Genomic DNA, 19,920 nt, shown 5'->3' with positions numbered 1-19,920 from the left:
GTTTATTTGAAGCAACTGAACTCAAACCAAACAAGAGATGTGTGCTAGAGACCTTTATTTGAATTAAACAGCATTACATCAGATACAGTTTTCTTTACAGGTTTATATTCAGAACAATCATGGGCTCTGGTGTTGCCAAATCATGTGGGAGAAACACGCACCGGTGTTGCAATGAACGTCTACACGCTCTACTGTCCCTGTCTCCGATGTGCGGGCCAGGCTACTAGACGGGAGGGCCATGTAGCGGCCAGAACCTCTAGTAAAATACAAGCAACAACTTCATTCATACTTTCATCATTGTAACACAAAAAAAACACTATAAGTGGTATGAAATTATTTATTTATAATAGAAAAAAACAATAACTACATACCAGTTTTAGTAAAATAGTAAAACGTATTGCATTTCAAGCAAAAAGACGAGACTATAATCATGATGTTGTGATACATGATCCACCACCTCGCTATAAAAAACAACAATGCAGCTTCTCCACATCATTGTTCTATAGTTTTCTACAGTTCAACATCATTGTTCCAGAGTTACACTGACCTTCTCTGGTAATATCTTAGCATTCTTTTTTGTCTGAATGAATGGAAACAGTGTGTCAGTGAAAGTGTGTGTGATGGTGTCTATGTGTGTGTTAGTATCAGGATCAGAGAATGACAGCTTTCCTCTGTTCCAGTCTAGCTGGACTCTGATCCTCTGAGGCATTGGCATCTGCTTCCCTGAGAGATCACTCTCGAATAACTCTGTGTGTGGTGTAATTAAACAACCTTCAAATAAACCTACACTCCAGAGTTGACCCCCCATAAGCCCCTTCCTCTGAAAAGACAACACACCCACATCCCAGTCTGCACAGTCTCCAACCTCAACAACCCAGCTGTGAGTCCCTGAATTAAAACCCTCAGAACCCAGGACACAGTCATTGAGGCAAAACCTTTCTGGGTTGTTAGGAATCCGAATCCGGTCACGGATGTGTCGGCCACATCTCACACTGGTCAGATCATCAGACAGGACACACGTTTGAAAGGCAGTGTTGGGGTCCAGAATGACAGGAGTGTAGGACACAATGTCTTTCATCTTGTCCCAGACTCTGAAGGCCAGGTTGCCCAGGTGTTTGGCCACGTCTATCAGTGCTCCTGAGACCAGCTGTGGGTCCTGCAGTGTGAGCTGGACTCTTTCCACGGTGGTCTTGTAGTTCTGCAGGAATGAGATGTGTTCTGCTTTCAGATCCTCCTCTATGGCTCCGATTGTGTTTGAAAGGGTTGATATGTCTCTGTTCAAACTTTCAATCTTCTCCTTCATCATCTGAGTCTTCTGCTGCTCTTCCTCTCTCAGTGCAGTGATCCTGACCTCCTCTTCCTCTTGTAGAAACCGATGGAACTTCTTAAACTGTTCCTTAATCTGCGTCTCTGTGTTCTGGGTCTGGACCTTAATGTGTTCTGCTGCTTTGTCACATGTAGTTTTAACGCTTTTAAATACCATCAGTTTCTCCAGTAAATTCTTCAATGATTTCTGGACTTCCTCTTTGTGGTCCAGTGCAGCTTCATCAATGGGTCTGAAACGGTGGCTGCTGTGTTTTTTAGAATCTCGACACACAACACACACTGGCTGTTGACATTCCAGACAGAAGAGCTTGTGTTTCTCAGCGTGCAGACTGCAGACATCCTCAGACCCTGATGAAGTTCTCTGGCGCTTTGAAGGTCTCTGCTGTATGAAGGCCTCACACAAGTTCTTCAGAACCAGGTTACATGGTGGAGATTTTCTTTTATTTATTTTCTTACAAACTGGACATTCCTTTGTTCCCTTGTGTGTCCACCATTCCTGCAGACAGTCTTTGCAAAAGCTGTGGCTACACGCCAGGACAACAGGATCTTTAAAGATGTCGCGACACACAGAGCAGGAAAAATCCTCTTCTGAAAAAGACAAATTGGATGCCATTCAGTCTCTGAGTATTTTCACTGTGAATCCTGGTTGTTGTTAAAGTCCATCCAGCAGCAGATTCAAGTGGTCTGGGTCAGTATTCCCTCCTGTAGATGTGGAAAAACAGTGTGTCCTCCCTCACTGCAAGTTCAGTTTAGTGCTCAGTGTTTGGTCTGAGGCTTTTATATTCATGAGTCTGGCAGGGCGGGGCTTGACAGACCACAGACCTATTGTTCACACACACACACGCACGCACGCACGCGCACACACACACACACACACAATTTATCTTTTTATCTTAACAAAACCTACAGGGAATTCGTTTTATAAAGGTTCTCAAGTTTTCTCACAGCATATACAATAAATATGTATTTCAATGTTCTCCAGAGAGGATCAGGTCTGGACAAAGGTCAACGGCACAATAGACCCTTACAAAATGTTTTATTTTACTGCCAGTAATGGTGTTTAGGTACATTTGTCCGACAATAATATTGCTGGATACATTCACTTGTATGAGTGAGAAATGACCAACTCAAATTAATCATAAAATCTGAACGTGACCGGGAAAATAATCAACTCTCCACTTTGAAAATAACTGTATAAAGACTTTCAGCCCCACAATTTGACTCTTTGTCATAAATGGATGAATTAACGCTGAGGAGTTTACTGTGTAGTCACTGTAGTGCACTTGTGGGTTGTTAGACTAGATACTGTCAGTGAATTGAATTAACCAAATGACTTAATTCAATTAAGTCATTTGATTAAAGTAGTAGTTCCCCCCAAAAATACTTATTTTCTATCAATTAGACCCCATGAAGCATTGAATTCATGGAGATTTCTTTGTTTTGTCGCATTCCTAAGCCAATAATTTGATGACCGACGGAGTGACTCAATGGAGACTCAAAGAGTGTAATTGATAGAACATAAGTATTGTCTTGGGTGAACTACTATTTTTACATTCTGGACGTTACCCCCGCAAATGTTGGAGACCCCCAACCCCCACCTCCACATTGATAACACACTGATAGACATGTTGATGTTAAAATAGTGTGAATACTAGGATCCAATTATGCTAATAGGCCTCTAATGGACCTCTGATATACAGTACATGCCCTGATTCATCACGACTGAACTATTCTAAACGTTACAAAGTACAAAGTGTGTCCAAAAGTGTGTCCGACCCATTGCTTGGGAAACATTGCTCTAGGACAGGGTTTCTCAAAGTGGGTGCTGTGGCACTCTAGGGTGCCATGACGCAAGTCAAGGGGTGCCGCAGAATACTTTGATAATATTTGGAATTTACGAGACTATAATCATGATGTTGTGATACATGATCCACCACCTCGCTATAAAAAACAACAATGCGGCTTCTTCACATCATTTCTACAGTTCAACATCATTGTTCCAGAGTTACACTGACCTTCTCTGGTAATATCTTAGCATTCTTTTTTGTCTGAATGAATGGAAACAGTGTGTCAGTGAAAGTGTGTGTGATGGTGTCTAGGTGTGTGTTAGTATCAGGATCAGAGAATGACAGCTTTCCTCTGTTCCAGTCCAGCTGGACTCTGATCCTCTGAGGCATCTGCTTCCCTGAGAGATCACTCTCGAATAACTCTGTGTGTGGTGTAATTAAACAACCTTCAAATAAACCTACACTCCAGAGTTGACCCCCCATAAGCCCCTTCCTCTGAAAAGACAACACACCCACATCCCACTGCACAGTCTCCAACCTCAACAACCCAGCTGTGAGTCCCTGAATTAAAACCCTCAGAACCCAGGACACAGTCATTGAGGCAAAACCTTTCTGGGTTGTTAGGAATCCGAATCCGGTCACGGATGTGTCGGCCACATCTCACACTGGTCAGATCATCAGACATGACACACGTTTGAAATGCAGTGTTGGGGTCCAAAATGACAGGAGTGTAGGAGACAATGCCTATCATCTTGTCCCAGACTCTGAAGGCCAGGTTGCCCAGGTGTTTGGCCACGTCTATCAGTGCTCCTGAGACCAGCTGTGGGTCCTGCAGTGTGAGCTGGACTCTTTCCACGGTGGTCTTGTAGTTCTGCAGGAATGAGATGTGTTCTGCTTTCAGATCCTCCTCTATGGCTCTGATTGTGTTTGAAAGGGTTGATATGTCTCTGTTCAAACTTTTAATGTTCTCCTTCATCATCTGACTCTTCTGCTGCTCTTCCTCTCTCAGTGCAGTGATCCTGGCCTCCTCTTCCTCTTGTAGTAACCGATGGAACTTCTTAAACTGTTCCTTAATCTGCGTCTCTGTGTTCTGGGTCTGGACCTTAATGTGTTCTGCTGCTTTGTCACATGTAGTTTTAACGCTTTTAAATACCCTCAGTTTCTCCAGTAAATTCGTCAATGATTTCTGGACTTCCTCTTTGTGGTCCAGTGCAGCTTCATCAATGGGTCTGAAACGGTGGCTGCTGTGTTTTTTAGAATCTCGACATACAACACACACTGGCTGTTGACATTCCAGACAGAAGAGCTTGTGTTTCTCAGCGTGCAGACTGCAGACATCCTCAGACCCTGATGAAGTTCTCTGACGCTTTGAAGGTCTCTGCTGTATGAAGGCCTCACACAAGTTCTTCAGAACCAGGTTACATGGTGGAGATTTTCTTTTATTTATTTTCTTACAAACTGGACATTCTTTTGTTCACTTGTGTGTCCACCATTCCTGCAGACAGGCTTTGCAAAAGCTGTGGCTACACGCCAGGACAACAGGATCTTTAAAGATGTCACGACACACAGAGCAGGAAAAATCCTCTTCTGAAAAAGACAAATTGGAAGCCATTTAGTCTCTGAGTATTTTCACTGTGAATCCTGGTTGTTGTTAAAGTCCATCCAGCAGCAGATTCAAGTGGTCTGGGTTAACGCTGAGGAGTTTACTGTGTAGTCACTGTAGTGCACTTGTGGGTTGTTAGACTAGATACTGTCAGTGAATTGAATTAATCAAATGACTTAATTCAATCAAGTCATTTGATTAAAGTAGTAGTTCCCCCCAAAAAATACTTATTTTCTATCAATTACACCCCATGAAGCATTGAATTCATGGAGATTTCTTTGTTTTGTCGCATTCCTAAGCCAACAATTTGATGACCGACGGAGTGACTCAATGGAGACTCAAAGAGTGTAATTGATAGAACATGCATTTTTTTGGGTGAACTACTATTTTTACATTCTGGACGTTACCCCCGCAAATGTTGGAGACCCCCAACCCCCACCTCCACATTGAGAACACACTGATAGACATGTTGATGCTAAAACACTGTGGTGAATACTAGGATCCTTGGGCTAATAGGCCTCTAATGGACCTCTCTGTAGGTCACTAATCATTGTAAGAAATGCAAAAAAAAAGAAAAGGTCCCATTGTTTGGGAAACATTGCTCTAGGACAGTGGTTCCCACACTTTTTAGCTGAAGACCTTTTACTCCACTACAATAATTTGAAAACTTTATTTACTAGTTACTTTGTAGATTATTATCAGAAAACATACAGTAACCTCTTCAGCCCTATATAAATTTCGGCCATTTGAAAATAGCAGATCTACAAGCTGACAATTTGTTGCGATGTGGCACATTGTGAGCTTGTATATCTGCTATTTTGAAAACTTGTGAAACGGGACATTCTGCATAATACTTCCTACTGGTACTTTAAGTATATTTTCATACCAATACTTGTACTTTTACGCAAGTACATTTTTAAATTCCAGACTTGTACTTGTATCAGAGTATTTCTAGTATTTCTTCATTGCAGTATTGATACTTTTACTTTAAAAAAAAACCACTGGCTGCTTTGTTTTGGGCTACCTGATAACCTGTTCAAATTGCTTCCTGTTGTACTGGACCAAATCACTGAACAATAAACTAAATGCGATAACACTTATGTTTAATTGTTTGGTGAAGTATTTAGGCATGTATTTCCTACAGTGTTTTATAGGCTACCTCTGCCCATTTTATCACCAGTTGATCAATTTGACTATTCTAATAGGCCTTACATTCTACTATCGATAATAATCCCTAATAACTTAACTTCGGTTACTTGCTCAATAACTGTGCACCCGATAGTTAATTGTAACATTGGTACAGATTTTAATGAATGGTTTGAACCAAATTCGATTCACCTGAAGGTTTTCCTTCACTCGTACATAATAACAATGTAGTGCCTCAGTAATCTAGGATCATAGATAAACCAAGAACCTAGTCTTCTACACCAGGGGTTCCCAAAGTTCACTTGGGGTCGCGGGAGACTGACGGTGGGGTCGCGAAATTATTTTGGGTCATAACATTTTTTTATTCAACAGAATGGATGAAATACAACCTAAAATGATTACAAATAGTACATTTTACCAATTTAATACATTTCAAATGCGCACCAAACGTGCAAGTTTATGTGCATAAATTACCTCCAGGTTTAGGTTTGGTCGCGAGTCAATGGGCGCCTTATTTTGGGGTCGCGGGCTGAAAAGTTTGGGAAACCATGTTCTACACAATATAATACTGTTTTTTATCGTAACATTGAAACTATACCATCTCTTGCTTGGTTTGAGTTCAGTTGCGTCAAGTAACAAATATCTGTTCCATATTTTATTACATAATATATTATGACATTTTATATGATGTTAGCAGAGGTGAATGTTTAAACTATAACTGACTCTTTATTAAACGAGAAGGTATGAGCTAAACTGCACAGTAAAACACATGCATGGTAGGATCCCTATACATTAAGTTAGTTTTGTGTCTTTAATCAGCTGGACCGAGGTGAACAAACAGACTCAAAATGATGTAGGAGTGACAGGGAGAAGTTAGATTTCCCTCGGTTGTCATTTCTATTCCCTTTTAATTGTAGGCCTACATACATTATTTTGTTTTGATTGTATTGTTCCACTTTTGCTTTGGCAATGTGTAGCGGCCCTTGGATTTGAATGATGACGAAGGTGGATGGTTTCAACGGGTGTATTTATTTTCTCTCACAGAATGATGGTTTCAACAGGTGTATTTATTTTCTCTCACAGAATGAAGCTTTGTTCGAACACCGTGAAAAGAATAAAAATAGAAATAAATAATGTTACAATCATATTAAATCATTTCATAGTTTCACTCAACAATAAAATCAGTGCATTTCAAATTATCACTTTCAAAGTACAATTCAACAATAAAATAGTTAATTTATAGTCGATATAATTCAGTGAATTAATGCAAATACCAAACGAAAATGTGCCATAACCAAATCAAAATACCAGACAAACAATTAATAGATCCCAAATTAAATCAGAAAGAAAATCCAAACAAACAAACAAGAGAACACTCCTGTACCTCGCTCCACTATCCAAAGGGTGCTATGGGCTGCATACAAAACCACCTTGGCTTCAGGTAACTCAAAGGATCATAGTTGCCCCAAACGTCACAACAGGCACGTGTCGCGCTGATTTAGGAAACACGTTGGTGAGCGGCCGTGCCTCTCTCTACTGTCACTCTGCTCTGACGGTCTCTGAATGGATCTGTCCTGTGAGTAACGCTAGCACGCCTCAGAAAAGGCCGGTCAAGTAACAGGAAGTGTCAAAATAAAAGGTAGCCCAAAATACACAGGAAGTGTCAAAATAAAGGTATCCCAAAATAAGCAAAATAATAAATTAACTTCAAAATTAAGAAACAATTGAAGTTAAAAGGACAAGTGTCACAGACACTTACACTCCCCCAAATCATGTTACAGGGTAACTCATTCTAAGCAAAACATGATTCACAACAGAACACATCATTTACAGGCTCGATTTGGGAGGATGAATTGTCCAGTCGTTCACTCTCCTTCAAGCAGTTATTTCTGATATTGGACACGTAGTCATCCTCCACATTCTTCTCAATTCTCTGCAGTGCTGAGCCCAGTACTCAGATTTTAAATCTCTAGTGACATAATAGTCCACTTGCAGGTTTTCTGTCTGCCATCGTATGGTCTGACCAGTGGACGGTCTGGAGTAGAGGCTGTAGGGGTGTGTGGACACCAATAGCTGACTGATGGATACCAGGATCAATACTACAATGGGCATCAGTTGGATGAACATGGAGAAACCACCATCTCCTCGTTCCTCTGCTCTCTCTTGTCTGTTCACTAATCCTGACATAAAGGTTGTCTGTTGCTCATCTCTCTCCTTTTGTAGAGCTGCAACCTCCTCCTGTAGGCGGCCTTCTGTCTCTTGGCCCTGCTGCTGTGCTAAAGACACCTCCTTCTCTAGACTGGTCTTCTCTTTCAGAAGCTCCTGCAGGTGTTCATCCTCACTCAGGTTACCCTTCAGTCGTGCTAACAGAGATGCATTCTCCTTTTCCAGAACTGCCATCTTCTTCATCCATTCCTGATCCTTCTTTTCCAGGGCTAGAGCCATCGCCTCTGCCATCTTTGCTCTGCTGCCTTGTTGAGACTCATTCTGTTCCTGAAGTTTCCTCATGGAAGAATCCTGATGCTTTTCTAATGCAATTTCAAGCTTCTCCTTGGTCTTCTGCAGAAGTCATAGCTGCTCCGCGTAGTCTGATGATTTGGCCTCAAGCTTGCGAATTTGATCGTTCTTTCTGAGGTCATCTCTTGAGCTGTTAATGTCAGAGGTGGCAGAAGCTCTTGTGAACACTGTGTGCGTCATGGTGGAATGGATCTCCTGACCTGAATGGTTGTTTGTGGAAGTGGACTCCTTCGCCGTGTCTCCCGCAGGTCTCCCTCTGTCGTCATGCAGGCAGGTAGGATGTTGTCGATTACACGCGCCACAAGTATGTCGCCTCTGGCATTCTTTACTACCGTGTCCTTTTCTCAGGCACGCGAAGCAGAGATGATTTTCAAGAATGTAGGATTTCTTGTCTTCCATGGATTTTTCCTTAAAGATGGGGCATGTAGCCACACCATGTGCTTCCTGGGCACAGATGGGGCAGGTGAATGAAGGCTTGGGGTTGTTATTCTGGGCAGTGGTGTGGAAAGCACTTGTTCTTTTAGGTGTTTTCTCATCCGTGGGCCTGCGATTCACGGAAAATGGAGAGGCAATAGGGTTACAGACTATACTGGGTTCCGTTTGAAGGTATTTAGTGAAGCGTGAGAAGCTTGGATAGTCGCCAGATTCGTCTAGTTCCTTTACGACAATTCTGCTCCAGCCACGCACAATCCACTCCGGTAATTTTTGAAGGATTTTGTGATTCTCCTCACAATCATTTAGTATAGATAGTCCTTTGATATGTGGCATTGCTTCAACGCAGCTCTGGAGGAAATCCGCAAAGTCTCTGAGGGCAAAAGGGTCGTTAGAGCTGACCGTGGGCCATTTCGTTAGCTTGTCTCGGAATGCTCTTTGCACTATGAAGGAGTTTCCGTATCTCTCCTGTAGCACTCTCCAAGCTCCCTGGTAGGCATCCTCCGAGTTCCTATAAAAGAAGCCTTCTACGGCTCTGAGGGCTTCTCCAGCCAGATAGTGTTTGAGGTAAAACATTTTTTCACTAGCGGGTAGAGGTTGTTTGTCTATTATTGCCATGAAGGACATTTTCCAGTCTATGAACTGTAATGGCTCGCCAGAGAAGGTTGTTGGTTCGGGAGCAGGTAGACGGTTAATACTGAGTGAGCTTATGAGTGATTGAGTGAGACCGGTGGTGTCCAGGGTAGCTGACGTGTGACTGAGTGTTTGTATGGGCTGAGATGAGATGGGATTAGGTTGAGCACTTGATGAGACATTTAGATGAGCAGAGAGTGGGTTCTTGTGGTGCTCAGAACCGCCTTCAAATCTGTTATATGCTTGGACCCGTGCTGCTGCTACTCGGATGTCCTTTTGTGCTTTGAGCTGTTTTAGTTTAGTTTTTGCTTCTTGTAATTTTGTTTGCTGACTATGGATTTCCTGGCTTTCTCCTGTTTATCGGCAAGATCTGCCTCTGCATCGGCTCTCTTGCTAGAGGCTTTGGAGGAAGTTTTGGAGTGGTGGCTGGAGATGGAATTATGGGATGTGTCGGAGATGCCTGTTTCAGTGTTTGTGTGTCCAAATATAGAGCCGTAATCCTCCTTATTTAAGGCCATCCTGACGCGTACCTTTGCGAGCTCCTCATTAAAAGGCCTATCAAGGGCTTCCAGGTACTTGTCCACTATATCGCGTATCTCCTCTGTGATGATTATGCAGGCATCCATTTTCTTGACGGTGTCTGGGGTGGCAGTGCAGTTGCGTTGAATGGATTGATAATGTTTACTTATTGCATCATGTTGGTGCTGAACAGTTTGCTTGATGTCCTGGAGGATCTCTTCAGAACAAAATGATTTTAATGCTGTTCGACCATTTTTTGCTGAATGCGTCCAGTTAGTATATGCCTTGGTGAATGCCTTTTCATATTCCGTAGCGTCTTGTGTGCCGACTGTCTCTTCCGAATTTGCAGGATGCTCCATATTGACTGTCGTCTCGTTGGTTTTTGACATTTGCTTGGATTTTTGCTGTTTGTGTGATTACTTTGACTTCAGAGGTTAATTGGTCTGGGTTGGCGTCCAGAGTATATAACAGTTTAGCACCGAGCAGCTCCACAGTACCACTTTGAACCGCAACCGGATAAATCAAACAAAACATACAAATTGCAGTACAGTTAGGCAGACGTCCCTTTCAACAATGCGTCAAATGCAGCTTAAAAGTTCTTAATCCCTTTGACCTGTGTGACAGAACCTTTAATTCCAATCACATTTGAGAAACACATTTGATTTTCACCCTTACGTTTTCTTGTTCATTTTAATATTTTTTATTTATTTTGTCCATTTTATTGTCTTTTTAGTAACCTTCCTACCAGTAGAGGCTACCAGTTAGAACTTATAGGCCCCTTCAATGAGTATGTTAGTGACTTTGGTGGTGTGTGACAAACTTGGGGGCAGTGGGCTGATGACTTGAGTACAAGGTGGCTGTAGATGAGATGTGTTGGTGGTGGTGTCGACGTTGAGTAGCTTCAGCGTCGAGTTTTCACTGTAGCGGCCCTTGGATTTGAATGATGACGAAGGTGGATGGTTTCAACGGGTGTATTTATTTTCTCTTCAACACAGAATGAAGCTTTGTTCGAACACCGTGAAAACTATAAAAATTGAAATAAATATATGATGTATCATATTAAATAATTTCATAGTTTCACTCAACAATAAAATCAGTGCATTTCAAATTATCACTTTCAAAGTACAATTCAACAATAAAATAGTTAATTTATAGTCGATATAATTCAGTGAATTAATGCAAATACCAAACGAAAATGTACCATAACCAAATCAAAATACCAGACAAACAATTAATAGATCCCAAATTAAATCAGAAAGGAAATCCAAACAAACAAACAAGAGAACACTCCTGTACCTCGCTCCGCTATCCAAAGGGTGCTATGGGCTGCATACAAAACCACCTTGGCTTCAGGTAACGATCATAGTTGCCCCAAACGTCACAACAGGCACGTGTCGCGCTGATTTAGGAAACACGTTGGTGAGCGGCCGTGCCTCTCTCTACTGTCACTCTGCTCTGACGGTCTCTGAATGGATCTGTCCTGTGAGTAACGCTAGCACGCCTCAGAAAAGGCCGGTCAAGTAACAGGAAGTGTCAAAATAAAAGGTAGCCCAAAATACACAGGAAGTGTCAAAATAAAGGTATCCCAAAATAAGCAAAATAATAAATTAACTTCAAACTTAAGAAACAATTGAAGTTAAAACGACAAGTGTCACAGACACTTACACAATATAAACGTATGTTTTCTCATGCCAATAAAGCCCTTCGAATTGAATGGAGAGGGCCACGAGAGAGCCATTAGCACAAAGGCCCTTAATATACGGGCCTCACATATACATATGATAATGACATTATCATTCAGTATGCTAAACATGTTCACACCTGAAACACTTTGTGATGTTTCTGAATGGCTCAGGTCAAGGTATACAACTGTTAAGAGTCCCAAATTGTTTCCTTTTAGTGTTTGTACAGACTGGGACAGGCTGACTGTACCCAGTTTTAAATCTTTGATTGGACACCTATCCACAAATGTCTGCAACTGCTTTTAAAACGTGTGTTTAAGATAGGGGAACGTTTCTGGTTTTGTGTGTGTATGTTTTATCATTGACTGATGTGAATATGAAATTGTACTGTGATGTATCTCAACGACCCTGCCAATAGGCAACCTCAATGTCTTTCGAGAATAAATAAAGGTTGCTGCTGTCATATTGTCACTCCTAGGTAAAAACACTGTTTGAAATAGACACTAGAGGGTATGATTGAGAACCCCTGATATACAGTACATGCCCTGATTCATCACGACTGAACCATTCAAAAACGTTACAAAGCACAAAGTGTGTCCAAAAGTGTGTCCAAAAGTGTGTCCGACCCATTGCTTGGGAAACATTGCTCTAGGACAGGGTTTCTCAAAGTGGGTGCCGTGGCACTCTAGGGTGCCATGACGCAAGTCCAGGGGTGCCGCAGAATACTTTGATAATATTTGGAATTTACCAATATATCACTTCAGTTTAACCACTTTGCAAAACAGACCTGAGTTGCACTGTACTTGGTGCGTTCTTTTTCAATCCCCCCCCAGAATAGAGATGCTGGGGTTCAAGTGGTTGAATGTCAAGTATAAAGTTATTTTCATTTCATTTGTCCTAAGGAGTAATGGCAACTGATATTCTCTTAAGTTTTCCTCATGACATAATCTTAGGCGGAAAGTTTTACATGTCTTATTACGGTACTTTATGTACCGTAATATGACATACATTTAAAAAAGGACAACTTTGTTTTTTTACAACCAAGGTTTATATTTTAGCTTGTAATTAAAGTAAATAAAAGATGAGTGTTATTTCTTTTTCATTTACTGCTTTCTATAGTTTTAGCAATTTTCGCGATTTTTTTTACAGTGGGCGGGGGCATTCTGTCCGGTGGCTAAATATGCCTTTTTTACACAATAAAAAAGGTGGTCTTTGATGGCCAGATGTGAGTTATTGGGGGCTAGAAGAGCTACTGTAAATAATAATAAAGAAAACGCTGGGTTATTGTGTAAAAAAATACATATTTAGCCACCGGAGAGAATGCCTCCGCCCACTGTAAAAAAGATCGCAAAAATTGCTAAAACTATAGAAAGCAGTAAATTAAAACATTTTAACACTCATCTTTTATTTACTTTAATTACAATCTAAAACATAAACCTTGGTTGTAAAAAACTAAAGTTGTCCTTTAAGATGCTATAAAGTACCAATGTAATTCAGGGGTGCCGTGAATGATAAAGTTCCATAAAAAAGACGTAACCGAGTCTCAGAAGAATCGGAGAAAAAAAAAGTGTGCTGCCTCGATAATCCATTCCATAGTTGTGGGCAGTTGAATGTGGCTTGTTTTTAGTGTCATAAATGGATAAATGAACACTGAGGAGTTTACTGTGTAGTCACTGTAGTGCACATGTAGGTTGTTAGACTAGATACTTTCAGTGAATTTAATTAATTAATCAAATGACTTAATTAAATTAATTCAATTAAGTAATTTGATTAAAGGAGTAGTTCACCCCAACAAAAATCTTATTTTCTATCAGGGCTTAATAGGCTGACGTCACTCGGTGACTGCGACTTGCCTCGCCCCGGGTCGGTGGGGTCAGATCTCCCTTCACTCAGAGGTTCGCTAGTAGTGGCCTGCTAGTTGGTGCTCTTTCAGCAGTGTTTCGCCAAAATGGGAATGAATTGTTGTATAAAAAACTGTTCCGCGGCTTCTCACCATCGACGAGGCGAGAAAAGATCAGCCTACAGCGAGTAGTGCGATCGGCAGAGCGGATAATGGGAGACGAGCTCCCAGCGCTCCAGGAACTGTACAAAAAGCGGTGCGTGGTCAAAGCCAAGCGCATCATCAAGGACAAGCACCACCCAAGTCACAAACTGTTCAAACCCCTACAACGACCGCGACCGGGCAAGGGGCTCTACCGCAGTATCAAGAGTTCCACCACCAGGTGCTGGTGCAGTTTTAATCCGGCTGTTGTCAGAATGCTGAATGAGGCATAAGCCTTGTTCAGCAGCCTGACAACAGGCGGCACTGTCCAGCTGGCTGCAGACTTTTTTTTTCTTCTGTCCAGCTGCTCGCAGACTTTCTCTGGCTCTTCCTGAACACACCTGTGGATTATACCAGAGACAAATGACTTGGACTTAGCTCCCCCTCGGACATACCTGTGGACTACACCAGGTACAATTGACTTTTTGTTGCACTCCCTCATGGAGCTACTTGCGGATTATACTAGGGTCAGTCCACCCTAGGTGGACACGCATTGACCTTTTGCACCTTAATCCCATGTATAACGCACTGACTTTTTTGTCTTTTTATTGTGCTCTTTTTTTATCTAAGCACCTTAACGTCCATAAGTATATCATGCACAGTATAAGTATATATCATGCATAGTATACATACATTGCTGCTATGCTCAGGCACCTTAGTTTTTATTATCTCAGGTACTTTGTAAATATGTAGATAACTTGTCTGGCCTTCCGTTGTTCTCTTGTTTTGATCTCCTTCCCACTTGCCCCCCACCCCTCTTCTTCCCCCCCCCCCCTCTTCTTTCTTTGGATTAACGTTGCGATGGGAATGATGTACAAAAACGAATTTCACCCACTTTTTTACCTTGTAAACCTGTGATGTGACAATAAAACTGATTCTGATTCTGAGAATAAACGGGCTAAAATGGACAACGGACTAACTTTTCACCGCATTCCCAAATGGAAGCCAGCCATGTCTCCGACGTAACAAAGAGACGATGCATGGCTTGGTTGTCTGACAGCCCAGATGACCGAAAAGGACGTGGAAGAAATACGCAAGATAGCATACCTCAGGATCCATGTAGATAGGGTTATAGGCACTATACGCAACAAGTACCAAATATATTAAATGGTAGGGTACCCATCACTCTGATGCATAAACCTAGCCTGGTTCCAAACAGGCTGATAATCAGGCTAGCATAAACCAGGAGTGGGTGAGGACATGACAATCCTTGACAAAGTTGTCCGAGCTGCTGTGATCTGACTAACTTGTGCACCAGTGTGGTTCTGAAACTGGATGATGAGTAACCTGCTGATTTTATTTTTAATTACCCTTCTGCATAGTAAAAGCAGACATGAGGTTATGCTCTGTAGCTAAATTATCTGTTCCTTTTTTATGTACATAGTAACCTGTACATGTTTTCAAATAAAAGACACAGAGTCTTTCTACATAAACTGATTATGTATATGCAAATAGGACCGCATTCTTTCACATGGCTAAAATGCATAGGCCATTCTATCATTATGCAGTGCTTTCATTCAATGCAAATATAACCGAATCCTGATGATGATGGCTCAGGTCACCAGTTGCTTCACCTGTTAATGATCACATTATAATATGGATGGGCAGAGACCATTTCACTCCTCTTTGAGTGTGATGAGGTTCCTATTATATACACACTAGAGGTCCGGGCGCCCGGGCCGCTAGCCGCGCACGGGGCTCTAGTGAGGGCGCGCTTATTTTGGGGTACCAAAATCGTGGGATAAAATTTTCCAAAAGGAAGTAAAAAAAAAAAAATAGATGAGGGGCCCCCTGGGGGTCCCCGGACCCCCTGGGAGTGTTGGGAGCCCCGGCCCGCTAGCCGCGCACAGGGCTGTAGTGAGGGCGCACTTATTTTGGGCTACAAAAATCGTGGGATAAAAATTTCCAAAAGAAAAGTTAAAATATATATATATATAAAATTAAAAAAAAATAGATGAGGGACCCCCTGGGGGTCCCCGGACCCCCTGGGAGTGTTGGGAATTGAAACATGGCGGACCCCTTCGGCTGTTTTTTTTTTTTGCTTGGTTGCTTGTTTCTGGCGCACATCTGGCAACACTGACCTGCTGCTTGTCTTTTGCCGACGTGGCAACCCAGCCCAGATGCCGAGTCGTCTGTTGTTTACAAAAGCAGCTGCGTGGTGTTGGTTGTCTTTGGGACGACACCAACACGGTTGTACATGGCACCGTGAGTGTGGTGTGATAGAGACATGACTAAAGTGAAATCAACGGCGTGGTTCGAACAAAAAGGTAAGCAAGAGGGGGGGGGTGAAGCGAAGGACGCGCTTCTGTTGTTGTTGTGGCGATGCAGAGATTTAACCTGCGCTGCTTGGTTTTATGCTTTATCCAACATGACAGCCATGTAAACAAACAACCAATGTCATTTACAACTAAACGTTGCTGTCAAGAATGTTTTTGAAAACATTTGAAGTGAGAAATAGACGATGCAATAACCGAAAAGTGATTCTATTTGATCCACTACACTTCCTTGTTTAACGCTCGCCCCAAAACACAGTCGCCCCGGGGCAAATCCGGCGGTATTACAGGCAAATCGGCAGTATATAGAATGGGGGGCGAGTGTGTTTTGGGGCGAGTTTTTTTTATTTTGTCATTTGTTTTCCGAGGCAAACTTGTCCGCCCAGCCCAATACTTATGGAATACTTTCATTGCCGTAAGCAAGGAAATACTTCGTTTTGTTGTTACTTTTGGGTACATTTTTTGGGGTAAATGTATTTATGTATTTATTAAGTAGACGTGTAATAAGCGGGATAATGGTGGTTAATCGCCCTGAAGGGCTTTAAATTCAATAATGACTACCTCCCCATGCATTATCCCTTGCATACTTTTGCGAGCGAAGACCGCTGATTTCAATGGCCGCCGCTTTGTGTTGTTTCGGCTGTGGCCGTCGGCGTTCGGTTGTGCTGACGGTAAACGGTGCGAAAGTGTTTCCCCGTCCGGTGTGGTCGTAATGTGGTGAGTAGAATTAATTATGTTGCGAGGTGGAAAATGTGTAGTGAGCAATGAGAAGTACCCTACGCCACCCGTAAATTCAGCGCGCACGTTGTGGCTGGTGTTGTGGCTGGTGTTGTGGCTGGTGTTGTGGTGACAGGTCATATTTAGTTGTTGTGTTTAGTCGAAATCAATGCTGTGGGTATGGCGTCAGCGGCGAGAGGTGCAAATCAATGGAGTGGGTGTGGCGACAGCGGCGGAAGTCAATCTCCCCTTTATATAAGTAGATAGTAACCTGTAAATGTACCTTGTTTTCAAATAAAAGACACCTTCATGTGACGTTGACTTACAGTGGTTACTTTGTAGATTTTGATTATTACAAAACATACAGTAACAGTAAAATAAAAAATACAGTAAAATAGCCGATCTACTTGCTTAAGTTTGAGTGTATTCTTTTCATGTTACCTGTCTATTTTGTGTATATGTCTGTTTGTTTTTGTTAAAAAAAGGAAGCAATCCATGTATATGAACAGAAATGTATAATCCTACCCTGTGCTTCACAATAAAAAAAGATTTGAAACAAAATAGCCGATCTACAAGCATTGTGAGTATTTTCAAATGATTATATATTTTATACATTTGAAAGGTTTGTTTTTGCAGTTGGCTTTTAACATTGTTGATGTAATTCTTTGGATGTACCGCTGTGTGTACTAGCTATATAGTAGTGTACCCTGTTGGAGGGGTCTGTAGACTGGTAGTGACCCAACCAACACAAGCGAACTTTGCCAGCCCTATTACACCCCATGAAGCATTGAATTCATGGAGATTTCTTTGTTTTTGTCGCATTCCTAAGCCAATAATTTGATGACCGGCGTAGTGACTCAAAGAGTGTAATTGATAGACCATAAGTACTTTTTGGGGTGAACTACTCCTTTTACATAATTTAAATACATTCTGGACGTTACCCCCGCAAATGTTGGAGACCCCCAACCCCCACCTCCACATTGAGAACACACTGATAGACATGTTGATGCTAAAACACTGAATACTAGGATCCTTGTGCTAATAGGCCTCTAATGGGCCTCTCTGTAGGTCACTAATCATTGTAAGAAATGCAAAAACACACACACACACACACACACACACACACACACACACACACACACACACACACACACACACACACACACACACACACACACACACACACACACACACACACGCACACGGTTGAATTGAGTCCAAACTGAGTATTTTAACAAAACCTACAGGGAATACATTTTATAAAAGGTTCTCTTTTATAACAGCCATCATTGTCATCACCAATTTGCTTACTGGCCCCAGGTTTAAGCTGTGTTTCCCAAGTCCACAACAAATATCTCAAACACTAAAATGTCCCGGTTTTCAACATTCACTACAAAATTCTCCCGTTAAAATAATACTTGTTTCATGTGCTTACATAGATGTTTATCTTGTTCTAATCTATTCTGTTCAATCTGTTGAAAGCTGCAGTCACTAAGAGCAAAAATAATTGTCCCCCATCCTGATGAAACACCAGGTATAAAAAAAGTTTAGAAATTTGTCATTGTAGTGAAAACAGCCGATCTGCAAGCTCACAGGTCACATCAAGATGCATTGTGAACTTATAGATCACTGTAGAATTATCCAGGGCCTTCCAGCGCCTGAAGTTTGCGGTTATTATTGTGATTATTATTATGTGTGTATTTCCTGCTTATTTAGGATCTTATACCAGAGTGATAGGCCGAGTTATTTTTCTAGGAGTTGATACATGCTTATATGAAGGCTAATACTGCTTATTTGGAGTTATAAATAGAAATTGTAATCCGAAGGTACAAATATATACAAATTCTAAAAGCCACAGCACAGCAATGGACTTTACACATGTCACCTGAGTGTCACATGAGGGCACGTTGATTGATTAGGTCAGATGAGGAGCTGGGATATAGTGGCTACTGTTTAGAACAGTGCTAAAGCCTGTGTTTCCACATTTAAGACAATACACAAGTCACATGATTAATCAACAGTAGGTTACACCCACATGAGTAGACCAAACCGATATAAATGGAGTGGATGCTCACTATCAGGACAAAGTGTTCTACACATGCAACAGTGTTACTAGTACCAGGGTGTTATTGCTGCATTCGTCTTTTTCCTTTGCGAGCTCCTAGAGACTGACGGTAAGAATTGAGAGCGTGTTTGCGCGACAATAAATATATCTATTTCTGATATGGTTTATAGTTTTGTGTGTATATTTCATGTCAGTAATTTGTCGTTGCATTGCTGTTTGTGTTTCCTTTTTTAGGCTTATAACCTGACTACTTGACTACTGGTTAGTATAATAAAACCATCAAAGACACGGGTCTAAGTTGTATCCGCTAACTCGGTTGCTCAAATACCCTTTACAAGGGGAGATCTAATTAGTTGCATTGCTTGTGTGACTGGCTGGATAATTGTACAATCACAATGTATTAATTTCTGTGTTATTCCATTGTAATTTTGGCGTTGATAAGTTATTGTATATACTAATTTGATGTTGTTTTATCTCTATGATTATAGCCTATAGTATGTCGCCTATATCTGTTGCAGAACCTTTACAATAATTGAATGCTGTTCAAAAACGAAACAAAAACAGACTTAATTGGAAGGATTCACATTTAAATTGTTTCAGTTAATGTAGCCACTGCCACATTCCCGTGACTCCTTTTGGGGTCCTAACCCACAGTTTGAGAACCTCTGCTTTAAATGGTATCACTGTAATCCTTAACCATCAACACATTCATTATTGTTCCCTCCTCTCCAGTATTTCACTATATTGCATGTGAGTTATTATTTACAATAATTCTGGACATCACAGTTTCACTTTTTCTGAACATGTAGGCTATTACACCAAACGTGGTATGTTATCAAATTGTGTGACGGCAGGGGTCACTGTTTTCGGCTAATCCATGCTTAAGTGAAGTCTCCTCATAAGATTTGAAAAAGATTTGTTTTATGTTTTTGTATTTCACTTTATTTTCGACAAGGTTTTCTTTTTTTTTATTGAATACTTAATTGACAGTTTAAAAAAGAAAGGCACAGATTTATTCAAAATAATGCTAAAAGGATGACCCCAATAAGCCCAGGGCTTGTTTCCATTAAGGTTCCATTAATGTTACAAATGATACCGGTGGCTTAACAGTGGTTCTCAAATAAGGGTTTGGAGTGGGGTCCTGAGGGGGTTCCAGAGGGTCCCAAGCAAAATAGTTAG

The 19,920-nt window shown here is 41.4% G+C and overlaps 1 protein-coding gene and 1 pseudogene across 2 annotated transcripts; both read right to left on the bottom strand.

Annotated features, from left to right (window-relative positions):
- Positions 1-523: 523 nt before the first annotated feature.
- LOC308081867 (E3 ubiquitin-protein ligase TRIM35-like) lies at positions 524-1,939 on the bottom strand (the record flags this gene model as incomplete). The annotated part of the gene is made up of 1 exon (XM_080423486.1): positions 524-1,939. The coding sequence occupies one exon, from the start codon at positions 1,937-1,939 to the stop codon at positions 524-526; it is 1,416 nt and encodes a 471-aa protein (XP_080279612.1).
- Positions 1,940-3,317: 1,378 nt separating this feature from the next.
- LOC308081856 (E3 ubiquitin-protein ligase TRIM35-like) lies at positions 3,318-4,725 on the bottom strand (annotated as a pseudogene). The gene has a single exon. The product of its transcript is annotated as an E3 ubiquitin-protein ligase TRIM35-like (transcript).
- Positions 4,726-19,920: the final 15,195 nt, after the last annotated feature.

The sequence above is a fragment of the Gymnoscopelus braueri genome (assembly GCF_963280865.1).
Source record: "Gymnoscopelus braueri genome assembly, chromosome: 1".
In the NCBI taxonomy this organism is placed as follows: Eukaryota; Metazoa; Chordata; class Actinopteri; order Myctophiformes; family Myctophidae; genus Gymnoscopelus; species Gymnoscopelus braueri.
The sequence above is the reverse complement of the archived record's forward strand: the minus strand, read 5'-3'. Positions and strand labels throughout refer to the sequence as shown.